General features: G+C 36.4%; 1 protein-coding gene across 2 annotated transcripts in view; it reads left to right on the top strand.

Annotated features, from left to right (window-relative positions):
* The window catches only part of hbs1l (HBS1-like translational GTPase), a 56,775-nt gene extending 45,055 nt beyond the window's left edge, over positions 1-11,720 (top strand). For both annotated transcript variants that reach the window (XM_041252455.1, XM_041252454.1), the window contains 12 exons: positions 1,312-1,477; positions 3,275-3,392; positions 3,978-4,124; positions 4,252-4,326; positions 4,743-4,860; positions 5,447-5,515; positions 5,638-5,742; positions 6,440-6,530; positions 6,971-7,079; positions 7,291-7,391; positions 7,702-7,846; positions 10,823-11,720. In XM_041252455.1, coding sequence (XP_041108389.1) covers positions 1,312-1,477; positions 3,275-3,392; positions 3,978-4,124; positions 4,252-4,326; positions 4,743-4,860; positions 5,447-5,515; positions 5,638-5,742; positions 6,440-6,530; positions 6,971-7,079; positions 7,291-7,391; positions 7,702-7,846; positions 10,823-10,834 — 1,256 coding nt within the window. In that variant the 3' untranslated portion in view covers positions 10,835-11,720. The remainder of the gene's footprint in view (positions 1-1,311; positions 1,478-3,274; positions 3,393-3,977; positions 4,125-4,251; positions 4,327-4,742; positions 4,861-5,446; positions 5,516-5,637; positions 5,743-6,439; positions 6,531-6,970; positions 7,080-7,290; positions 7,392-7,701; positions 7,847-10,822) is intronic.
* The last annotated feature ends 7,001 nt before the right edge of the window (positions 11,721-18,721 follow it).

The raw sequence follows: 18,721 nt of genomic DNA, 5'->3' as shown, positions 1-18,721 counted from the left end.
TCGGGATGTAGGCATGCAGCAAGTCCGATTAAATATTTAGGGCCGGTTCCCCAGACAGCCTTGAAGGTCAGCAGAAGAATCTTAAAAGTAACCTGATATTTGAAAGGTATCCATTGCAAAGTTTCTGAGACAGATGTAATATGTTCCGTTTGTTTTGTGCTTGTCAGTATTCTTGCAGCAGCAGCATTCTGGACCAGTTGCACTTTTCAGATTATTTTATTAATGTTAATTTGTTTGAACTAAACAAATGTAATGCAAAAATGATAGTACCCTGTTGTGTACTATGCAGCTAATGTGGTACTGTAGCTTTAACTGGAAGACGTGCACAGTGACGTTGCTGTTCACTGCTTGACTTGCGTTGTTTTCGGGTGATCTTCAGCTTAAGTGAATTTTCTGCATCACGATGGTGTCATTCGCAAGACAAAACACCCCGAACACAAAAAGATTTTGGACTTCCAAAAATGTAAATTAACCCCAACTCAATGTGGTCGACCTGATCTTTCAGGTTGGGGTCCTAAGATATACAGTATTTATACATGAATCTGTGGATGTATACTTTCTTAAAGATCACTGTCTTGTTCCTAACAGTGTCTTTTTCCAATGCTAACCAAGGGATTTATTTTAGTATACCTGTAATAAATACTGACAGTAATGTATCAACTTTCTTCAGTGAATAGTGGGAACAACAGATTAGAGTCCAAAAGCTTTTTTTCTAAATTATTTTGAAATATTTTTTTATTAATGTGTGCTGCGCGTATCCAGAGTAAAATGGACACTAAATCATTGCCGTTACATTGTGTAGAATATTCAGTGTTTAATTTGATGCTGTATTTTCATAATGTGTTAGGTGTTGATGTAAAGGTATAAGTAGCCTGTATTTGTCTTTTTTTATGGGAATATTTCAAATTGATGACACTTTTTTTTCTTTTACACTTTAAAAAGCAAGTGCATTTTTTTTCTAGGTCAGTTAAGCTTTTTGTAGACTTATTTTTTTTAATACTGGTATTTAGCTATTCCTGAAGTGAGTAATGTGGAGCAAATACAGTATGTCATGTAATATTGTTCGTATATGCACATTTATTATGAAACATATATTTAAAATGTGCTAAATTGATGGAGATATGTATGTCTTTGTCAGTGCAACAGGCAGGGACACCCCCTGCGCATACTGCAGATTAGTCACTCTGTTTTGTTCTCAACCACACCCTAGAGAACATTTATTTTGCATTTGTACATACAGGTATTTACCGTATTTTGTGCATCAGCATAAATCATTTATGGTTACTTGTTATACTTTTAATCTAATTGCAGGTCATGTAGATGCAGGTAAAAGCACTTTAATGGGCCATCTTCTTTACTTGCTGGGTAATGTTAACAAAAGGACAATGCACAAGTATGAACAAGAATCCAAGAAGGCTGGAAAGGCTTCCTTTGCATATGCCTGGGTACTGGATGAGACTGGGGAAGAAAGAGACAGGTACTTCGTCCACCAGATACATCTGTTTTTTGCTTTTTTATTTTTTTAGTGACTATGATAGTGGGACTATGATAGGTGGGTGAATATACTTAAAATATACATGTTTTTATGTGTCAGGTCCTATGTTTATTTAAGCAACAGCTGTTGATGTGCAAAATGAACATCGGTTTAGTCTAGAGCAATGGTTATCAAACTGTGGGTTGCGACCCCAAATGGGGTCCTGAATATCTGCGCAATTAAAAATAAAAAAATAAAAAATTCTGCTAAAAAAATTGTCCTAACCCTAATCCTACCTGAAACCTATCTGAATGTTCTGAACTGGTTACCTAACAACCAACTTGGAGGTAACCAGTTCAAATCCCAGCTCAGCTACTGCAGCTGACGCATAGTTCACACACCCTAGTCTCATGTCTAAATTTGACAGTTCTCTGAAGAAGTGTTGGAGACGGGAGTAATGAAGGGAATCAGGTATCACTGCAGCTAAAGAAGTGCCGACAACAAGGACCCAATCAGCAATAATAAAAGAAAAGAACCCGAAAAGCTTGTAGATGCTAAAGCTTAGTTTTCTAACTTACCTGGCAGATATTTTTGATTGCTTAAATATTCATAAAACTCTGATTGCATAAACATTCATAACACTCCAAGGATGAGATACATCTGTCCTTTCTCTCACTGACCAAATCGAAAACTGAATCAAGAAGCTGTCCTTGTGGTACGATCACATAAACTGTGGCAGCCTGGAAGCATTGTCTTTTTTTTTTACGAGATGAGGGTGCCTTGTTAAAGTTACAACCATTTATCACCAGCCACCTGGAAGCATTCAGGTTCAGTTTGGAGAGTACTTCCCTGAAAAGGATTGGAAAGTAGTGGGGTGGATTAGAAACCCCTTTATTGCAGAAGAGACTGCAAGTACTAATTTGCCACGTGCGGCGGGAGAAGAATTGAATGGACATTTGACGAGACACTGAAGCTCATATTTTCTCAACAACCTCTTGATTACTTTTGGATTTCTCTGCGACAAGAATACCAAGTGCTGTCATCTGCAGCTCTGAAAGCACACATGCCTTTTCCAGGTTCATCCATGCAAGCCATCCCTCCCATTAAGTAAACAATATTATTATTGTTATTATTATTATAATAATATAAATACTAATAACAATGTCTTTTACTGTTGGCTATAAAAAAAAAAAAAAAAAAAAATCTTGCTATTTGTATTATTATTATTTGTTTATTTAGCAGACGCCTTTCTACAAGCGACTTACAGAGACTAGGGTGTGTGAACTATACATCAGCTGCATCAGAGTCACTTACAACAATGTCTCATCCGAAAGACGGAGCACAAGGTTAAGTGACTTGCTCAAGGTCACACAGTGAATTAGTGAGTGAGCTAGGATTTGAACCGGGGACCTCCTGGTTACAAGCCCTTTTCTTTAATCAATGAATTAAAAATAACCAATGGTTATACATTAGTTGTGTTTATATTGTCTTGTTTTACTTATCAATACTAACTATTCTGCAATAACACTGGGCAGTGGGGTCGCGTAGTCATTAGTGCTCGAAGGGGGTCGCAGTGCAGCGAAGTTTGAGAACCATTCATCTAGACTTTTGTGCAAATAGAAATAATGTATTAGTTGGACCAAAATACCATTGCCAAATTGTTTATTATGAAACTCAACACATTTAATAGGTGTACATTGCAGTTTTGTATTTTTTTTTTTTCTTAACATAGCCCAAAAACATTACTGAGTAATTGTATTTTGTATATTTTTTGTTGATTTTCTTGTTTTGTTATCATAGGGGTGTGACCATGGATGTTGGAATGACCAAGTTTGAGACAAAGACAAAAGTGATCACATTAATGGATGCACCTGGTCATAAAGACTTTATACCCAACATGATCACTGGAGCTGCTCAGGTACAAAAGATTTCTTGCAGTCTGTTCATAAGATAATATTTGAGCTTTACCATCACGTGGTGGTTGACACACTAGGGGAAGTGGTGGGAGAGTTAACAGTATTCAAAACATGCAGACTGCCTAATGGACACATACACAAAAATACCACAAACGCAGACATTTATCACACTGTTTGTTTGATTATGTAACCGCAATCTTACATTACCATAAGGGTGTATCACTCTAGAATTATCTCACCATTTATACTACTCATGATTCTTAATTTCTATGAAGTACGATTATACATTCATACAGATTAATTTATGTTTGGAGCCTTTAGATAATAACTGTTGGCTGTGTTGCATGAGGAGTTGAATAACATTCCACAAAGTTAATTTTTATTTTATTTTTTTTACCCCCAAAAATATTGCCACACACAGTTATGTACGACTCATGGAACTATGAACTGTTTTAATTGGGATCTTCATCTGCAAACATGGTGCCCTCCTAGCTAATGTAGATAAAGAGGTTCCCTCTGCACAATTGCCAGGTGTTTTGAGGATGCCCTCTGCACGTGCTGTCAGGGTGTTTTGTTTTCTCCGGCAGGCTGATGTGGCAGTACTTGTGGTCGATGCCAGCCGCGGGGAGTTCGAGGCAGGTTTTGATGCAGGCGGGCAGACGAGGGAGCACGGGCTGCTGGTTCGCTCTCTTGGCGTCACCCAGCTGGCAGTCGCTGTCAATAAAATGGATCAGGTAACCTGAAGGCTTATCTCTGCACTGCAGGATGCGCCACAACTTCCTATTGCTTGTGAGAAAATGTACACCATTTGCCCACTACTGTGTATTTTCCCAGGGTTAATAACACATGTGTGGTTCACAGGTAAACTGGCAACAGGACAGGTTTAAGGAAATTTCCACTAAACTTGGACAGTTCTTGAAACAAGCTGGGTTCAAGGTAAGAGCCACAGGATAGAAGCATATTCTATACTATATTTTTGCTGTTCCGCCTTTCCATTGGACAAGATCAGACAGGATGATTACAAAAGTTAATAATGCACCATACAAAAGAAAAAAAACACATTAAAAAATGATGCTGGCACATGGTAAATCTTTGTATTCTGTTAGCTAGGAATGTCAGGTGTGATGCCTTAATAATCTTAGAAGTTAGACATATTGAATATACATGCCCATGTTTTTATAGCCTTTTATGCTGCCTGTACATAACAAGTTGTCTAACTATCCATGGCTGATTATGCTATACCTTAAACAACTTACCTAAATCTAAGACAGTTTTTCATTTGTGTATTTTCGAAAAGTGTTCCAGTAATCAGACTGGATTTACATGCAGGGTTTTTGTGTTTTTCCCTGTAGGACTCTGATGTGTCCTATATCCCCACTAGTGGGCTCTCTGGTGAAAACGTGACCACCAAGAGTAAAGAACCCAAGCTCACCGCATGGTATGAAGGACCTTGTCTTCTGGAACAGATTGGTGAGAGAGTCTCTGTGTGGCAATGTGAATGCATGTCTTGAGATTAAGCAGCAGTGACCATGTCCAAAATATTTTAAATAATAATGATTGTAACAGGATCCTTCAACCATATTAAAGACCATATTAACGTACTTCTTTAAAGTAGTAAATTAAACGATTTCTCTTATGGATGAGCAATATTTTGATTTTAGTTATTGTTAAACCACAGCTTATTGAAAAATATTTTGTAGACTCCCCAATGACTTGCCGTAGTACTGCCATATGGAGTAAGAGCCATAAGAGCCTGGTTGAAATCCCACTTGCAGATTGTGTAGCCTCCAGGATTCAATAGCTTTATTTTGGCAACAACTAAGTCGCCCGGATACGGGTGTCTGCTAATAAATAAATAAATAAATAATAGTTAGCCTGCTGATTTTCTGTCCTCTAAAAAATTAAGTAGGTTGCTGTAGTGAGGCAGTATGTAAATTGGGCTTTTCAAATTAGGGGGTGGTGTAATAGATAAAATTGATTCTTTTTTTGTTTCTCTTTGGTAGTGTATGTTAACCTAACTTTCTTTCTTTCTTTTTGTTTTTTTTGTTTTTTTTAGATGCCTTTAAGTCACCACAAAGACCAGTGGATAAACCTTTTAGACTGTGTGTGTCTGATGTTTTTAAAGGTGTGTGTGATAAAACTCCCACTCTCCTCTTTCAGGATGAAGTTGTTGGTTTAAATATATTGAGTAATACAGTACTTGTTTAGGTACCTTCCACAGTGACAAACCTGTCAGTTTCTTTACAGATCAGGGATCAGGGTTCTGTGTGACTGGGAAGATCGAAGCAGGTTATGTACAGACAGGGGACCGGATATTAGCAATGCCCCCGAATGAATCCTGTACAATTAAAGGTACTCCTGTTAAATTTGAAATTATATCCCTTCCCTTGTGTAATGGAAATTAGTCGATTACATTTTTATTGTTCTCTGTTCCCTTTCAATAGACAAACTATTGATTCCTTGACTTTAATTATGTGATGGAACTGCAGTTCTAACTGAATTGATTCAATTGTAAATGTCTTAATGACCTAAAATGTGCTTTTTATAATGTTCTCTGTATACCATGATTTTAAAATACTAGATGTAAAACTGTTAAATGCTAATTTATAGATTTAAAAAAAAAAAATTATACAGTCTTCCGTTATTCAAGAACTGTACAATAGTGTGCCCTCTTTTGGTCAATTAAGGCAAAGAAAAATATTAGTGCACAAGGGGCAGCAACACATATAAAAGATAGAAAGGTGTCCTAATAGCACATGTTAATTTGTACATAAGAAAGGGCATTTTCCATTTCCTCAGCTTTGTTCTCTCAGTTAGTTTTAGGCAGAAGTAAGAATTAGGAAAAACATGAGCCTTTTACGTGGGGAGGAAGACAAAGAATCTGCTTCCCAGATGTGCATAATATGTTGGCCACATGTTTTTAGTTTCTGTCTGTTCATAGTGAAATCTTGTGAGTCAGAGCAAGCTCTGGCAGGTATAAAACTGCTACTATCATTATCTGAAAACTGAATTCGGTGACCAAGCAGTTCTTGTTGTGACTCATTTCCAGCTATCACGTTGCATGACGAGCCAATAGACTGGGCAGCAGCCGGAGATCACGTTAGTCTCACAGTGACTGGCATGGATATCATCAAAATCAAGTTGGTGCACACTCATTTCATCAGACCTAGTTACTTGTCGTCAAGAACAACATGACATTGCATATCCTGAAGTAAACGTCTCAAAACCATGAAGTCTTCCAACTTGGGTTGTCCCTCTCTTGTGTTCTGTCTTTGGCTCTTGAGCATATTGTTCTTTTGATTAGCTATTTTTCAATCAGTGAGTATTACTGACCGTTCTGTAAAGGAAAAGTGAAAACAAAAGATAATGCCGTGTTGGTTGAACAACAAGCAAATTAACGTTGATGTCAGATTCTCCCCTATAAATACAACTTTCCCACTCCATTCATCAAATATCATGTCTAAATTAAACTTGTTAAAAAAAAATTATTGTTTGATTTCAGTGAAGTAATATGTTATCAGTTAATTCAATAAAGAACTTTGAGTTTCATACAGCTGATACTTCCCTTTTCTGTTTTCAGTGTTGGGTGTGTGTTTTGTGATCCAAAGGAGCCTATTAAAGCATGCACTCGATTTCGGGCAAGGATCCTCCTGTTCAATATTGAAGTCCCAATAACACAAGGATTTCCTGTAAGTTTGGGAGACGACAATCCACACAAGCCATACCTACAAGAGTGTGAATTGGAAATTCAATAAGTTATCGTAAATTATTGAATTAAATCCTTGACATTTTCTTTTATTTATTTGTTGTTATTTTTTATTATTATTTCTGGTACCAAAAGTGTGTAATCTGAAAGTTAACCTTTCTTTTTTTCTTCCTATATTAATAAACCAATTTTAGGTGTTGTTGCATTACCAAACTGTCAGCGAACCCGCCACTATTAGAAAATTAGTAAGTGTTCTACACAAAAGTAGCGGAGAAGTGCTGAAGAAGAAGCCAAAGTAAGTGATGTGGACGTAACAAACACAGACTACTTATGTAGGCTACTGTTGTGTGTTTTCTGACTGCATTTTAAAAAATGAAACTCTGTCTTGACCTCCAAGTTCCCTCAAGAGCTGTGTATAACCATCATTAGTTTTACACAGTACATTTTACTGTTAGTATATTTATATGTTTTTTGTAGTTATTATTCAGTCACTTAAGGCTCGTGTATGAACAAAAATAATTGTTAATCTATTACCCTTTTAAATGTGTTGTGTCTTACATGAATATACCATTTTTGAAAAGTAATGAGTACCTTGTGAATTCTAGGTGCTTGACTAAAGGTCAGAATGCATTGGTGGAACTACAGACTCAGAGACCAGTTTCTCTTGAACTCTACAAAGACTTTAAAGAGCTAGGACGCTTTATGCTGCGCTATGTCGGATCCACTATAGCTGCAGGCGTTGTCACAGAGGTAATGTCTTTCAGGTTTCATGGTTGCCTTTTCTGTACACTTAAATTGTAATCATTTTTGGTGAACAAAGGTACCTTTTATCATTTATAAAATAGCAAACATAAATCAACAATGAATACCCTTTAAGCAAGTGCCCAGGCAAATTATCCTTAAAAGAACAAAATAATTCTCATGGTATACAACCGATATAAAAATGTGTTTTAAGGTAATAAATAAATAAATAAATACAATTACCACGGTAATTGCATTGCTGATAAATGTTTGTGAAGGTACTAATCATTTCTAGTCACTTAAAAATGTTCAAAAATACCTGCTAAAATGTTGTGGCGTCTCCAAAGCTTGTTCATTGTTTTGTTGGATTTTCTATAATGTGAACAAGGTGTATTTGGTGAGGGGGGGGATCCTTTGCTTAGCTTAAGATTCCCTAAACAAACAATATTTGCAGTACGGTAATCCATACCATATCCAACTGTGGTGGGACCAGAGTAAGGGCAGATATGTAAAAATGCAGTTAAACAAGTCCTGTTTTAAATACCATTACCATAATAATATTCACACAATTATTGTTTTGAGATTCATCTTTTATTAGGGAGCTCCTCTAAATCCCTTGTTTTAAAAGATACAGGGTATTAATGCTTGTGACAGGGTAGCCGTCTGCCGTGTGGGTGCATGCATTCGCTGCTGAGTGACAGGCAGGAGAGCTAGACGGAGGTTGAAGTTGATCCTGTTCGCAAAAAGGCGAACAGGATTTATTTACATATCAACACACTGAACAGCTCACACAGGGCTGGGTTTACAGTGGCGCCACGGCGCCGGGCTGACATTTGGAAGAGACCCATAACGACATAAATATGTGGGAGCGCTGATTGGGCGAGAGGCGAAGGCTACCGAGAGGTCTCCGCCAACCGGATTCTCAGAAGCGAGAGGGGGTGGGGCAGTAAATAAGGGCCACAAGCTTGCTATGAGGGGGAGAAGGAGACGACCACCATTATAACCACTACCCAAGCATTTTATTCACTGTGTGATCCCCCTGGAGATTCCGCTGAGGGAAGTGAGAGAGAGAGAGAGAGGACAGAAAACCAGTCTGGATAAAGGGAGCGACTGAAGTTGATAACACTAGAATGTAATGAGCGTACGTTCAAAACACTGCTGCGCTTTGAATTCTCATTCAAAACACTCCTTTTCAAGACCAAAACACTACAGCTATGTAAGCCGAAAACACTACCTTCAAACACCATCATATCAATAAACAGCGTAACACTAATACATACAGATACCATATCTTATAATAAATGCTTAAATAAATAAAAACAGCTACCTATAATAAATTTAGCCTATTAGTTTTATTTCATCAATATCTATTTTCTTCTAAACGTGAGTAAAACGTATTTAATAATACTGCTAATCTAAATTTGTCTAACAATGAATGTCATTCTGTATTTGATTAAAGGTGTTAGCGCTAGTTACTATTTAGCTAACTAAACAATGCAATTCTGCCTCGGGTTTGTTGTTGATATTATGTGCAACATCACAATCCAACCATGTGCAGATTTTCAATTCGATAGGTAGTAGTAGTGTTGGAAAAGCAGATACTAACATTCAAGAAATATTCAGTTATTTATCAAATGGGAAATGCCTAGATGCACTTAAAGGGTACATTGGAAGAAAGGCTAATTTTCTGAGACAATGTCAGTGTTTTTTCATTACATATGGCCAACTAATGTACAAACAAGGTACACAAAAAAAACGACAAATGTGAGCCACAAAATACACATTCTATCAGCATGTACATCAGTATGTTACTATTGTTAGAATATCAATTAAACATTTTTTTTGTTCATTAAAAAAATAATTAAACAAGATAACATTAAAAAACACAAACATTTGTAATCCCTCGAGAATGATTGTTGTTTTTGGAGCAAAAGAACTCAAACCAGTATGCTTGAAAGAAGGTAATCCGTTAGCCATAGATTCCAATTTACTGTATTGGGGGTGTGTGCGTGCATGTGTTTTTATTTAATGTGTAATTTTTATTTTTGTTTGCTTTGTATTTCAACTCTGTATTTTGATATACAGTACGTTTGTATAGTTACAGTTTCTATTGGTACATTGTTATGTTGGTTAATTCAGTTCACTTTAGCTGAAAAACATTTGGGGGGAAAAAATACAAATGTAATACCATTACTGTAAAAAACAAGATAAATGTTTTGAACTTAATGTACTGTAGAGTGCTTTTTTGCATGAGTGTTTTGAACATACTGATTCGGCGCATTTTGCCTGTGCACGCACTGATGCAGGCGCGGGTGAGAGGCAGAGCGGGAGAGTAAGCATAGAGGAAGAACTATTGACTAAGAAAATGATGAAAAAATTAAGCTGCACTCAAAAATGTGATGGGTCAAAGACAACTTTTGTGTCAATCTCCAGTCTTTTACAATGGTTCCACAAATGGGGACCCACAGATCTGTTTGGCGCCAGGCCCACAAAAGGTTAATCTGGCCCTGGCGCACCAGCAATGGCAGTGCACTGAGTTCATGCAATACAGTGTACGGAAACTTTGGTGAGATCTGCACACTGTGAACTAATCTTCTCTGTTCAGTGATAAACTAATGTTGCTGAAGAGGTTGATCATGGCGATGAATGGTTATGGTGGATATGTGACGGGCGAATACGCGACGGATTACTATGTAGAACTTTTAAAAGAGAAGTGAATGGGTAAACATGAACGATTCTATACCACGTGTTTCACAAATTTATGCAGAACCTTTTTTATTTAAAAAATAAGCGCTATGTATTACTACTGTACTGTGTCAATATGAAGCATTTATCTGAATGTTTGATTATGGGACTTTTTAACTGTAACTGAACATGTATCTCCTACTATTGAGTGAGTGTGTTTACAAAAAAGTAAAAGTACTGTGTGCAGTGTTTTACCGCTTCTTTAACTGAAATGACTAAGAGCCCATTTTATTCCCCTAGATCAAAGAATGATGTGACTTATCAGCCCAGCTCAGTGAGAGGGAACCTCCCAGCTTTAATCATCCAAGAGCTCCAGTTAACAAAACAAAAGTGCAATTGTTCAAATTTCTTCAAAACGGACTTCCAGTGAATATGATTTTGTCCATTTATGATATTATATATCATTGTACCTCTATGGATTTGCAGCTGACCAGTGTGACCTCAGTGCTGAAGTCTTCAACGCTCTCTCTGGCAAAACTCTGCACGTGAAAAGCAAAACAATTATTAGCAAGGATCCCTTAACACTGAAACAGGACTGCAATGGGAAATAGTGCAACATCGAATCAACCCAGTGTAATTCGAGATTAGCTCTAGGCTTCTCACATAATTTGCCATGCTACTGCTTTGGTTTTCTGATAGTGTGACTTAATTTTGCATAATTGAGGACTGCTTTTTTTTGTTTGTTTGTTTTTTGTTTTGTTCTTTAATTTGCAGATAAACATAAAGTAACTGGCTGGACACTTATCTCAGAGACACAGTCCCAGATTTGAGTAGAAAACGGCTACCTGAATCCAGATATTTCTTCAGTATGTATGTATGTATGTATGTATGTATGTATGTATGTATGTATGTATGTATATATATATATATATATATATATATATATATATATATATATATATATATATATATATATATATATATTTAACTAACTGGTAGTCAGACTACTTCCAAGTTCATTTCTAAAGTAAGAAACTATGTTTGAGAGAATTGTATGTAGTGTATACAGGAGCCAGAAAGGGAAGTGGCAAGTGCACAATTTCAATGTACTTTCAGGGGAAGATGTGAAAAACTCTAAAGCTATAAATGTGGGGAAATGAATGAATGAACAATAAAAAAGTATACCCTGGTTTAAGCATAAACGTCTCTTTTTGGTTACTTTGCTAATAACACACATGAAATGCCTCATTTACTTAGTTGGTATTACCTACCTCAGAACTTTGATTCATGAATCAGGATTGATTCTAGTAGTAAAGTTAGTTGTTCTTTTTAACTTGATTATAGAATTTCTGCCCCGTTTATATAACATTCTGCATCTAAATCAAAGGGATGAAGTGCTCGGAAGCTACCTAAAGCATTCCTGTAATTTAGAATACATGATGTTCAGCTTAGTCCTGCATATTTTATACCATATAAAAACTACAGTGTGCTTCAAATGGAATACTGGCCTTCAAGAACCACACCCTCAAGCAGCAGAACCAAGCTTCCAAGTTCTCTTATTATGCTCCCTTTGACAGTTTAACTAATCTGTTTGTATTCCTAATCAAACAGAGTATGTGAATGATGTACATGGAGCTAATACAGCTTTCCCTAGGAATGTACATGTATGACTCACAGTTGCTAATCCTTAGATCTAACGTTTTTATCTAGTGGGGAAGGGTATTTTAAACATTGTGTAAAGTTAAACTTTAAGACTACATTTAGGGTATATTTTCTTAGGTAAAGTGTTTTCAATAAGTAGCACTGGATGTATACTTTAAGGATTTTAGTTTTGGAAATGTATTCAAAGACAAACTGAATGATAAAAGATTAGGAGACAATAGCTGACCTCTTGCCACACAATGGATATATGAAGGTGTTCAAACACCTCACTCATAAAGGCTTTCTCAAAATAGTTCTGAGAGCACGCACTTAAAACAAAAATACATGTACAGTGACATCAACTAGTTTCAGTCTATCATAGAACACTGAACACCTGCATAACATGCTCCATTTAAAAAGCCCCTGACTGCATTGTAGTTGACTTTAAAATAGGTGAAGAAGCCACTAGCCAAAAACATGTCTATTTGACTAAGTTTCTTAATAGTTTTAAATGATTCTAATTTAGTGTTTTTTTGTTTTTTTTTGGTTTTATGGTTTAACCAGGCTGCACCAAGACATAGCTTCAGTATGTTTTGTGTTTGTTAAACATGTTTAAACAAAGCTTTTTTTTCTGCATTTTAACTGTACTTCTACAAAAGACTGTTGATTCCCCTGTAGTCTTTTCAATCAAGAGTCGCTTTGGTGAGGTCAGTGAGCAATGCTTGGCTTAAGAGCCATCAGTTGGACAGCCCTGGTTTAAATCAAGCATAATATTTTTTGGTAGTGATTAATACATATCTTTCCAGGGAAACACAAACTTTGTTTCTTGTGAGATGTGCTGCACTGATTTCCCACAGTGCCCTCACTTCTTGCATCTCAACACAACAGGAACATTGCCTGTTTTTAATGTTCTTGTTCGGTTTCATTATCACATTAATCTTGGTACAATATTGGAAAAAAAAAACACAGGCTATATGGTGTTTGTCATCTAGTTAAAGGGGAGTTCCCCTCTTTACAAGGAATGCAGTTTGGGCCCCATATGCAAATTCCACTAAATTATATGAGCAGTGACCTTAATAAAGACAGAGAAGTCATCTAGTGGGAGAGTGCTGATGTCGTTTGGTAACAAAGAACCAAATCTAAAGGAGTGAGAAGCTTCAAATTACATTTTCACTTTTAACATGTCCTCTTGCCTATTCTGGTGTTTGCAGTCCTTCTGAGTGGTTCTTTTGTTATTATTCAAACTCTGTTATTCACTTCTATCTGTCTGACTCCAGGTGCAGTTCTTAAGTTGGTAGATTCTCCGTCTCCATATACAGTATGTAACTCTGGCTAGATCAGGAAAGTAAAAACACAGTTGTGTGAGATGGCGCCATCCAGAACAACCAGTGTATTTTGACAGCAATGCAAAAGGAAACTTGATTCCCAGTAGATGTTCATTGGTCACTGGCCCATTTTACTAATTGTTTACAAACTATTCCTTCATAGATACTATTCACCTAACATTATGGCCATAGTTTTTGACTATACATTTATTTTTTTTGCAGAATATGATGGTGAAACGAAGATGTTTACAAACTTTCAGCAATTGTTTAAGTAGAGGTCTAAAATGAAGGTAAAGTTTAATTAGAATGTTTTCACCACAGATATGTAAGTAAATAAAGAGAAAAATGTAGTGGAAAACCAGTGCTTCATTGTGCTCTTGGGATGTGTGGGGACCCATGCATCAAACATTGTCTTATGACAGGAAGATTTTTCAATGCGCTGTTGTATTTATTATCTAAAATACAAACATTTTTGTAACATAGATCAGCATGGTGCCAAGATAGCCATTTGACAATTGTTCTCCTGGTTTCAACCATAAAACATCCTTGACTCCTGAAGTTTACTATGGAGGCACCAAAATGCGGTAAACAAGATGTCGGTTACAATAATGAACATTTCTAATATGTTTTTGTATAGTGTATATTATGTGTTCGGAGATCAGCTAATTAGCTGAAGGAACAGGGGCAGTGTTCTTTCGATGAATAAATTGATTATTCATCAAGGGCACAGGTCATCACAATATTTTGGGGTATCTATTCCCTTGTAAGATGGCCTTGTGATGGAAATATTTGCCTATTAATAATTCATATATAATAAAAAAATATTTTGCTCTATTTAACAATGCTAAGATATTTAGTTTAAGGGGGTTATGTAAGGTGAAATGATCAATAAAGGCCTCAACCCCACCAAATCCAAAGGATATAAATGCACAGATTAAAGTGGCCAGGCAGTGCACAGCCTAACGCTTTACTGTATGTACACTTTTTTTGTTTTGTTTTTTTTTTAGCGTAAAGGCCTCTACCACCGGACACAATGTGACAAGCGAATGTGTTGTATGACACTCCGCACCACAAAAAACAACAAAAAAAAAACTTTTTTCCTCTGACATATTATTTGCTTTGATTTTCATGTTCCACAAATCTCACACAACGCCTCTGCTCCCTGCTCTCTGCCCTACTAACTCGCCTCACCTCTGGGCTGTAAGTGCAGCCGCTAAATAGCCCTATGCACAGGCGGCGCTCTTCATTATCATGATTGAAGCTCATTATTTGTGCGTGTTGAGTAATTTTCATTGCTCTTAAGTTTATATAGGCCACAGTGCAAAATAATTGCCTGGGCGTGAGGCAGTTTGCGTTTTGCAGCTACAATTGTTGGCACTACGCCTATCCTCACATCAGCACCAATGTGTTTTAAAGTTTTATGAATTCTAATAAAACATATTTTGGAATCTGTGTAGTGTCATTATAAATGGTTTCTTTCTTTATACATTTATTTAAATCACTGTTTAAATCTTGAAGTGTCATTACCATAACAATAGTTATTTTAGCGAACAAAACTGCAGCAGCATTGGCAGGAGTGAAAGTTATATTAGCAAAGGGTTAAGGGGGTCCTATTTTAAAATAAAAAGTTTGGTATACTTTTAATCATTGCTAACATATTTTTTAATTGTTTTTTGGTGTCAGGACATCACATCTGGCTGTACACACTCGGCATGCCTTTTTCAATTGTTAGCAGCATTGTTAAAGAAATGAGCTACTTGCCACTGTTCATAAACTTATTGTGCAGGCCGGTATTGATCCATGAACACATAAACACGTAGCTTCTATCAGTTTGTTCATTTGTCCATGTACTGTCCTGTGTGTGTACAGTGTAAGCAGCGTAACACACTGTATCTGCTGGAGATGCATATTACCGGTGACAGAGATGCAGTGGAAGCACCAGTATGCTTGTCCAATTGGGATGAAACTTGATAAGGACATTCTTTAGAGCAAGTTATTGAGAAGATTGTGGGTTTATGTGGATATACTTCTACTGTATATTGCACCAATATTTTTACTTATTCATGAGGATGGCTCTAATTTTGTATTTTCTGGCATGGTAAATGCTATATTTTAAATGTATTCAATTCAGCTTTTTAACCAACTTAAGATATTGCGATGTTTCAGTTTGTTTTGGAGAAAACCAGTATAGAAGGTGAATTAGTTTCAAACACCTGCAGTGCGTGGCTTCCAGTTAATATATAGTACTTTTGGAAGACTAGTTTGTCATTTAGCAATACAGTATAACTTTCTCTGTCTTCTGTTAAGCAAAACAGTACTGAAAGTTACTAAATAAAGATACCAAATTATTATTAATTTGCATATGACGATGGTCTGAAACAAAAAGCAGTAAGACTATGCTGCTGTAGTTTAGGATAATTGAGGTATTTAATGATTGTCTGCAGAAATTCACTGCCAAAAAAAGTATGAACTGTTTTTATACATGGAGTTTTACAGCTCTTGCTCAGGCATCATTAATTATGTTTAAAGCCGTAAATGTGGACTGTGTTACTAGGTAAAACGCCTAACGAGTAAAAGACGGCTATTCCTTTTTACTTTGTTATGCTGCCATCTTGTGGTGTTTACATGTAATACAACTGGGCCTTATTTATTAGTGCTCATGCCAGGTGCTGATGATACAGATAGGCTCAGGGACAGATACTTGGCTACACCACACTGGTTTTAAGAAAATGTGAACTTTCACTTGTCCCCGAGTATAAGCACCCCATAAAAGTTTAAATACAAGGCATGGGGCAGAGATGTTTATGCATTACTATACATCAACATGGTTGTGACAGTAACACTGATAAAGGACCACATTTCACTTCAACTCATTTCTAAAGTGGACGTATCTCATATTAACCACACTCGCATTACATACGTGCATGTGCATTGATAAGAAAAAAGCAACTGCCATATATTAGATGACCTATTTAGGAGCTGAATTGTGTACACATATGTTTAAAAGCAGTGCATTTTTTTATATATTTTCGGCTTAGCATTAACATGTCAGTAATTATAGTTCTGTGCATTTGCTATTGTGCTAATCATACTTAAAGAAGTGAACAGTGTTTCAGTGTGTGAAGGCAAAGACTTGCAAACATGTGTTTTTAAATATCAGATATCTGTACTTAATATCAGCTTAACCAACCCCTAGCATATGAATGTGTTCATGAGAGAAAAGGAAATAGAACGGAATGCTTTGGGAAACAAAAAGATTAACTTTAGTGAGCATTATCTTAGGCAGAATACTGATTAAATGTTCCTGGTTTGTGGTACTGTTAAATACTACATGAGAAGTTATTGATATTTAACTGGCTTTCAATATGCAATGCTTATAAAATCATTACAGGGGCAGAAAATAACTGCAGATCAGCAGTGTTAACTGTATGCTCACGAAAAGCATATAGTTCCTTCAAAACAGGATGAGTAAATTCATTTAAAAAAAAGATTGTAAAGCTATTATCAGTTGTAAAGATGAAATGATAAGCTGCTCTTTGAAAAACAACAAAAAAAAGTGTGTAGAGTAATAATGACAGGTCCCAAATGACTGGTCCTTAAAGGGTTAAACTGAGAGTAGACAGATGTTGGGTAGAGGAACCAAGATTGTTTTTGTTGAAAGCGTTAGCCAGCATGTGGTTTTGTTAACTCTCGTTAAAGAAATGTCGAGGAGCTTGCAAGCCATTCTGCAGTGTCTTTCGGAGGAGCTCATCACACCTGATTTGGCTATTCAAAAGTGGGTGGAGCCTTATTTAGCACAATAAGTGTTCCTAATGGAGAAGTTATGCAACCCAGTGCACAGGCACAGTTTGTATGAGCAGTCAGACCTGCTGTATAACCAACTTGTGCACTACCTCATTACAAACACCTTTTTATCTGGGGTAAAACAAGCAGTGATAATGTATGCTTCCCTACAGTGTCTTTTGAGCATTCCTCATTAGCCACAGAATGGCCTCCATACCCAAATCTTGGCCAGAAAAGATGTGCAGGGCCAATTGTGAAGAGTACTGGGGGCTAACTTGGGAGACCAAATACATGTAATTTGATACCTGAAATGGAATGTAACCCAGCTGAAAGAGTAGTGCTTCTGCACCAGGGCTTCAAACTGTTCTGACAGAAGGTGCTGACAATGGAATTTCAAAACACTTTTTAACTACTAAATCAAATCATTTCTTACAATATACAATTAATCATCGTTCCTAAAGAAAATGTGTTGCTTTTTTTTTTTTTTTTTTAAGAATCTTCAAAAGTTATACATACCAACACCAATGAAATCAGAAAGAAAAAATGAAAACAACTAGAATAGTTTGCATGTGGTTTTCAAAACTTAAAAAGAAGATTGCATAAAAGTCCTTCCCCAAATTGTATAACCAAGTATAGCAGCTGTACAACAAATGAGGTGGGGACAGGTTTAGGAACTTTCTATGGTTACCGTGATGGTAATTCCAGCATTTACCAGCACTAATGTATGCCAGTCAGAGCATGTGGCTTGTTATTTATTTGTGAAGACTTAGTGCTGTTTGAGGAGATGGTTATACTGGTCCAAGAAAATATGTCCATTAACCTTTTACTGTACTGTAACTCTTTGTTTTCTATTTACTAATTGTTGTAAACCTTGACTGGGATTTGAGTTCCTGCTGGATGCCCAGTAAGAGGCTATAACGTGTTTGTTCAAATACCTGACTTGGATGCTCTCACCAGCAGTTTCTGGAATCTCCAACAGGTTGCACAGATGGGTGGCACACAGGGCTTGATTTTCAAAACTTAAGTGGATTGAGTAAATCTACTCCGTTCTATGAATTTCAAAAGCAGACATGTGCTTTTTAAACATATTATTATTTATTTTTCAATAAATAAATATACGTACGTATATTTATGATATAATAATATAAACCTAAATTCCTATGAAAATAGTGCCCATGCCCTCTTTCAACCTGTTCTCTAGAAGAAAAAAAAAATGCAAAAGGCTTTGATTTCAGACTGTAGCGTGTTAAATGCCCCTCCCCTTTTCTGGAGCAATTGTAGAATTGATAAGCCATTGATAAGTTTCCGCCCCCAGCCAAGGAAGAAACTAATTTAGTTTTAATACTACATGTATGTTAGATGGGCCATAACATTTTGTTGTGCTACATTTATCTACTAGTAAGGTAAATACCAAAAAAACAAACAAACAAAAAAAACAGTCCTGCCTACT

Source organism: Polyodon spathula, chromosome 6, assembly GCF_017654505.1.
Source record: "Polyodon spathula isolate WHYD16114869_AA chromosome 6, ASM1765450v1, whole genome shotgun sequence".
Lineage (NCBI taxonomy): Eukaryota > Metazoa > Chordata > Actinopteri > Acipenseriformes > Polyodontidae > Polyodon > Polyodon spathula.
The sequence above is the reverse complement of the archived record's forward strand: the minus strand, read 5'-3'. Positions and strand labels throughout refer to the sequence as shown.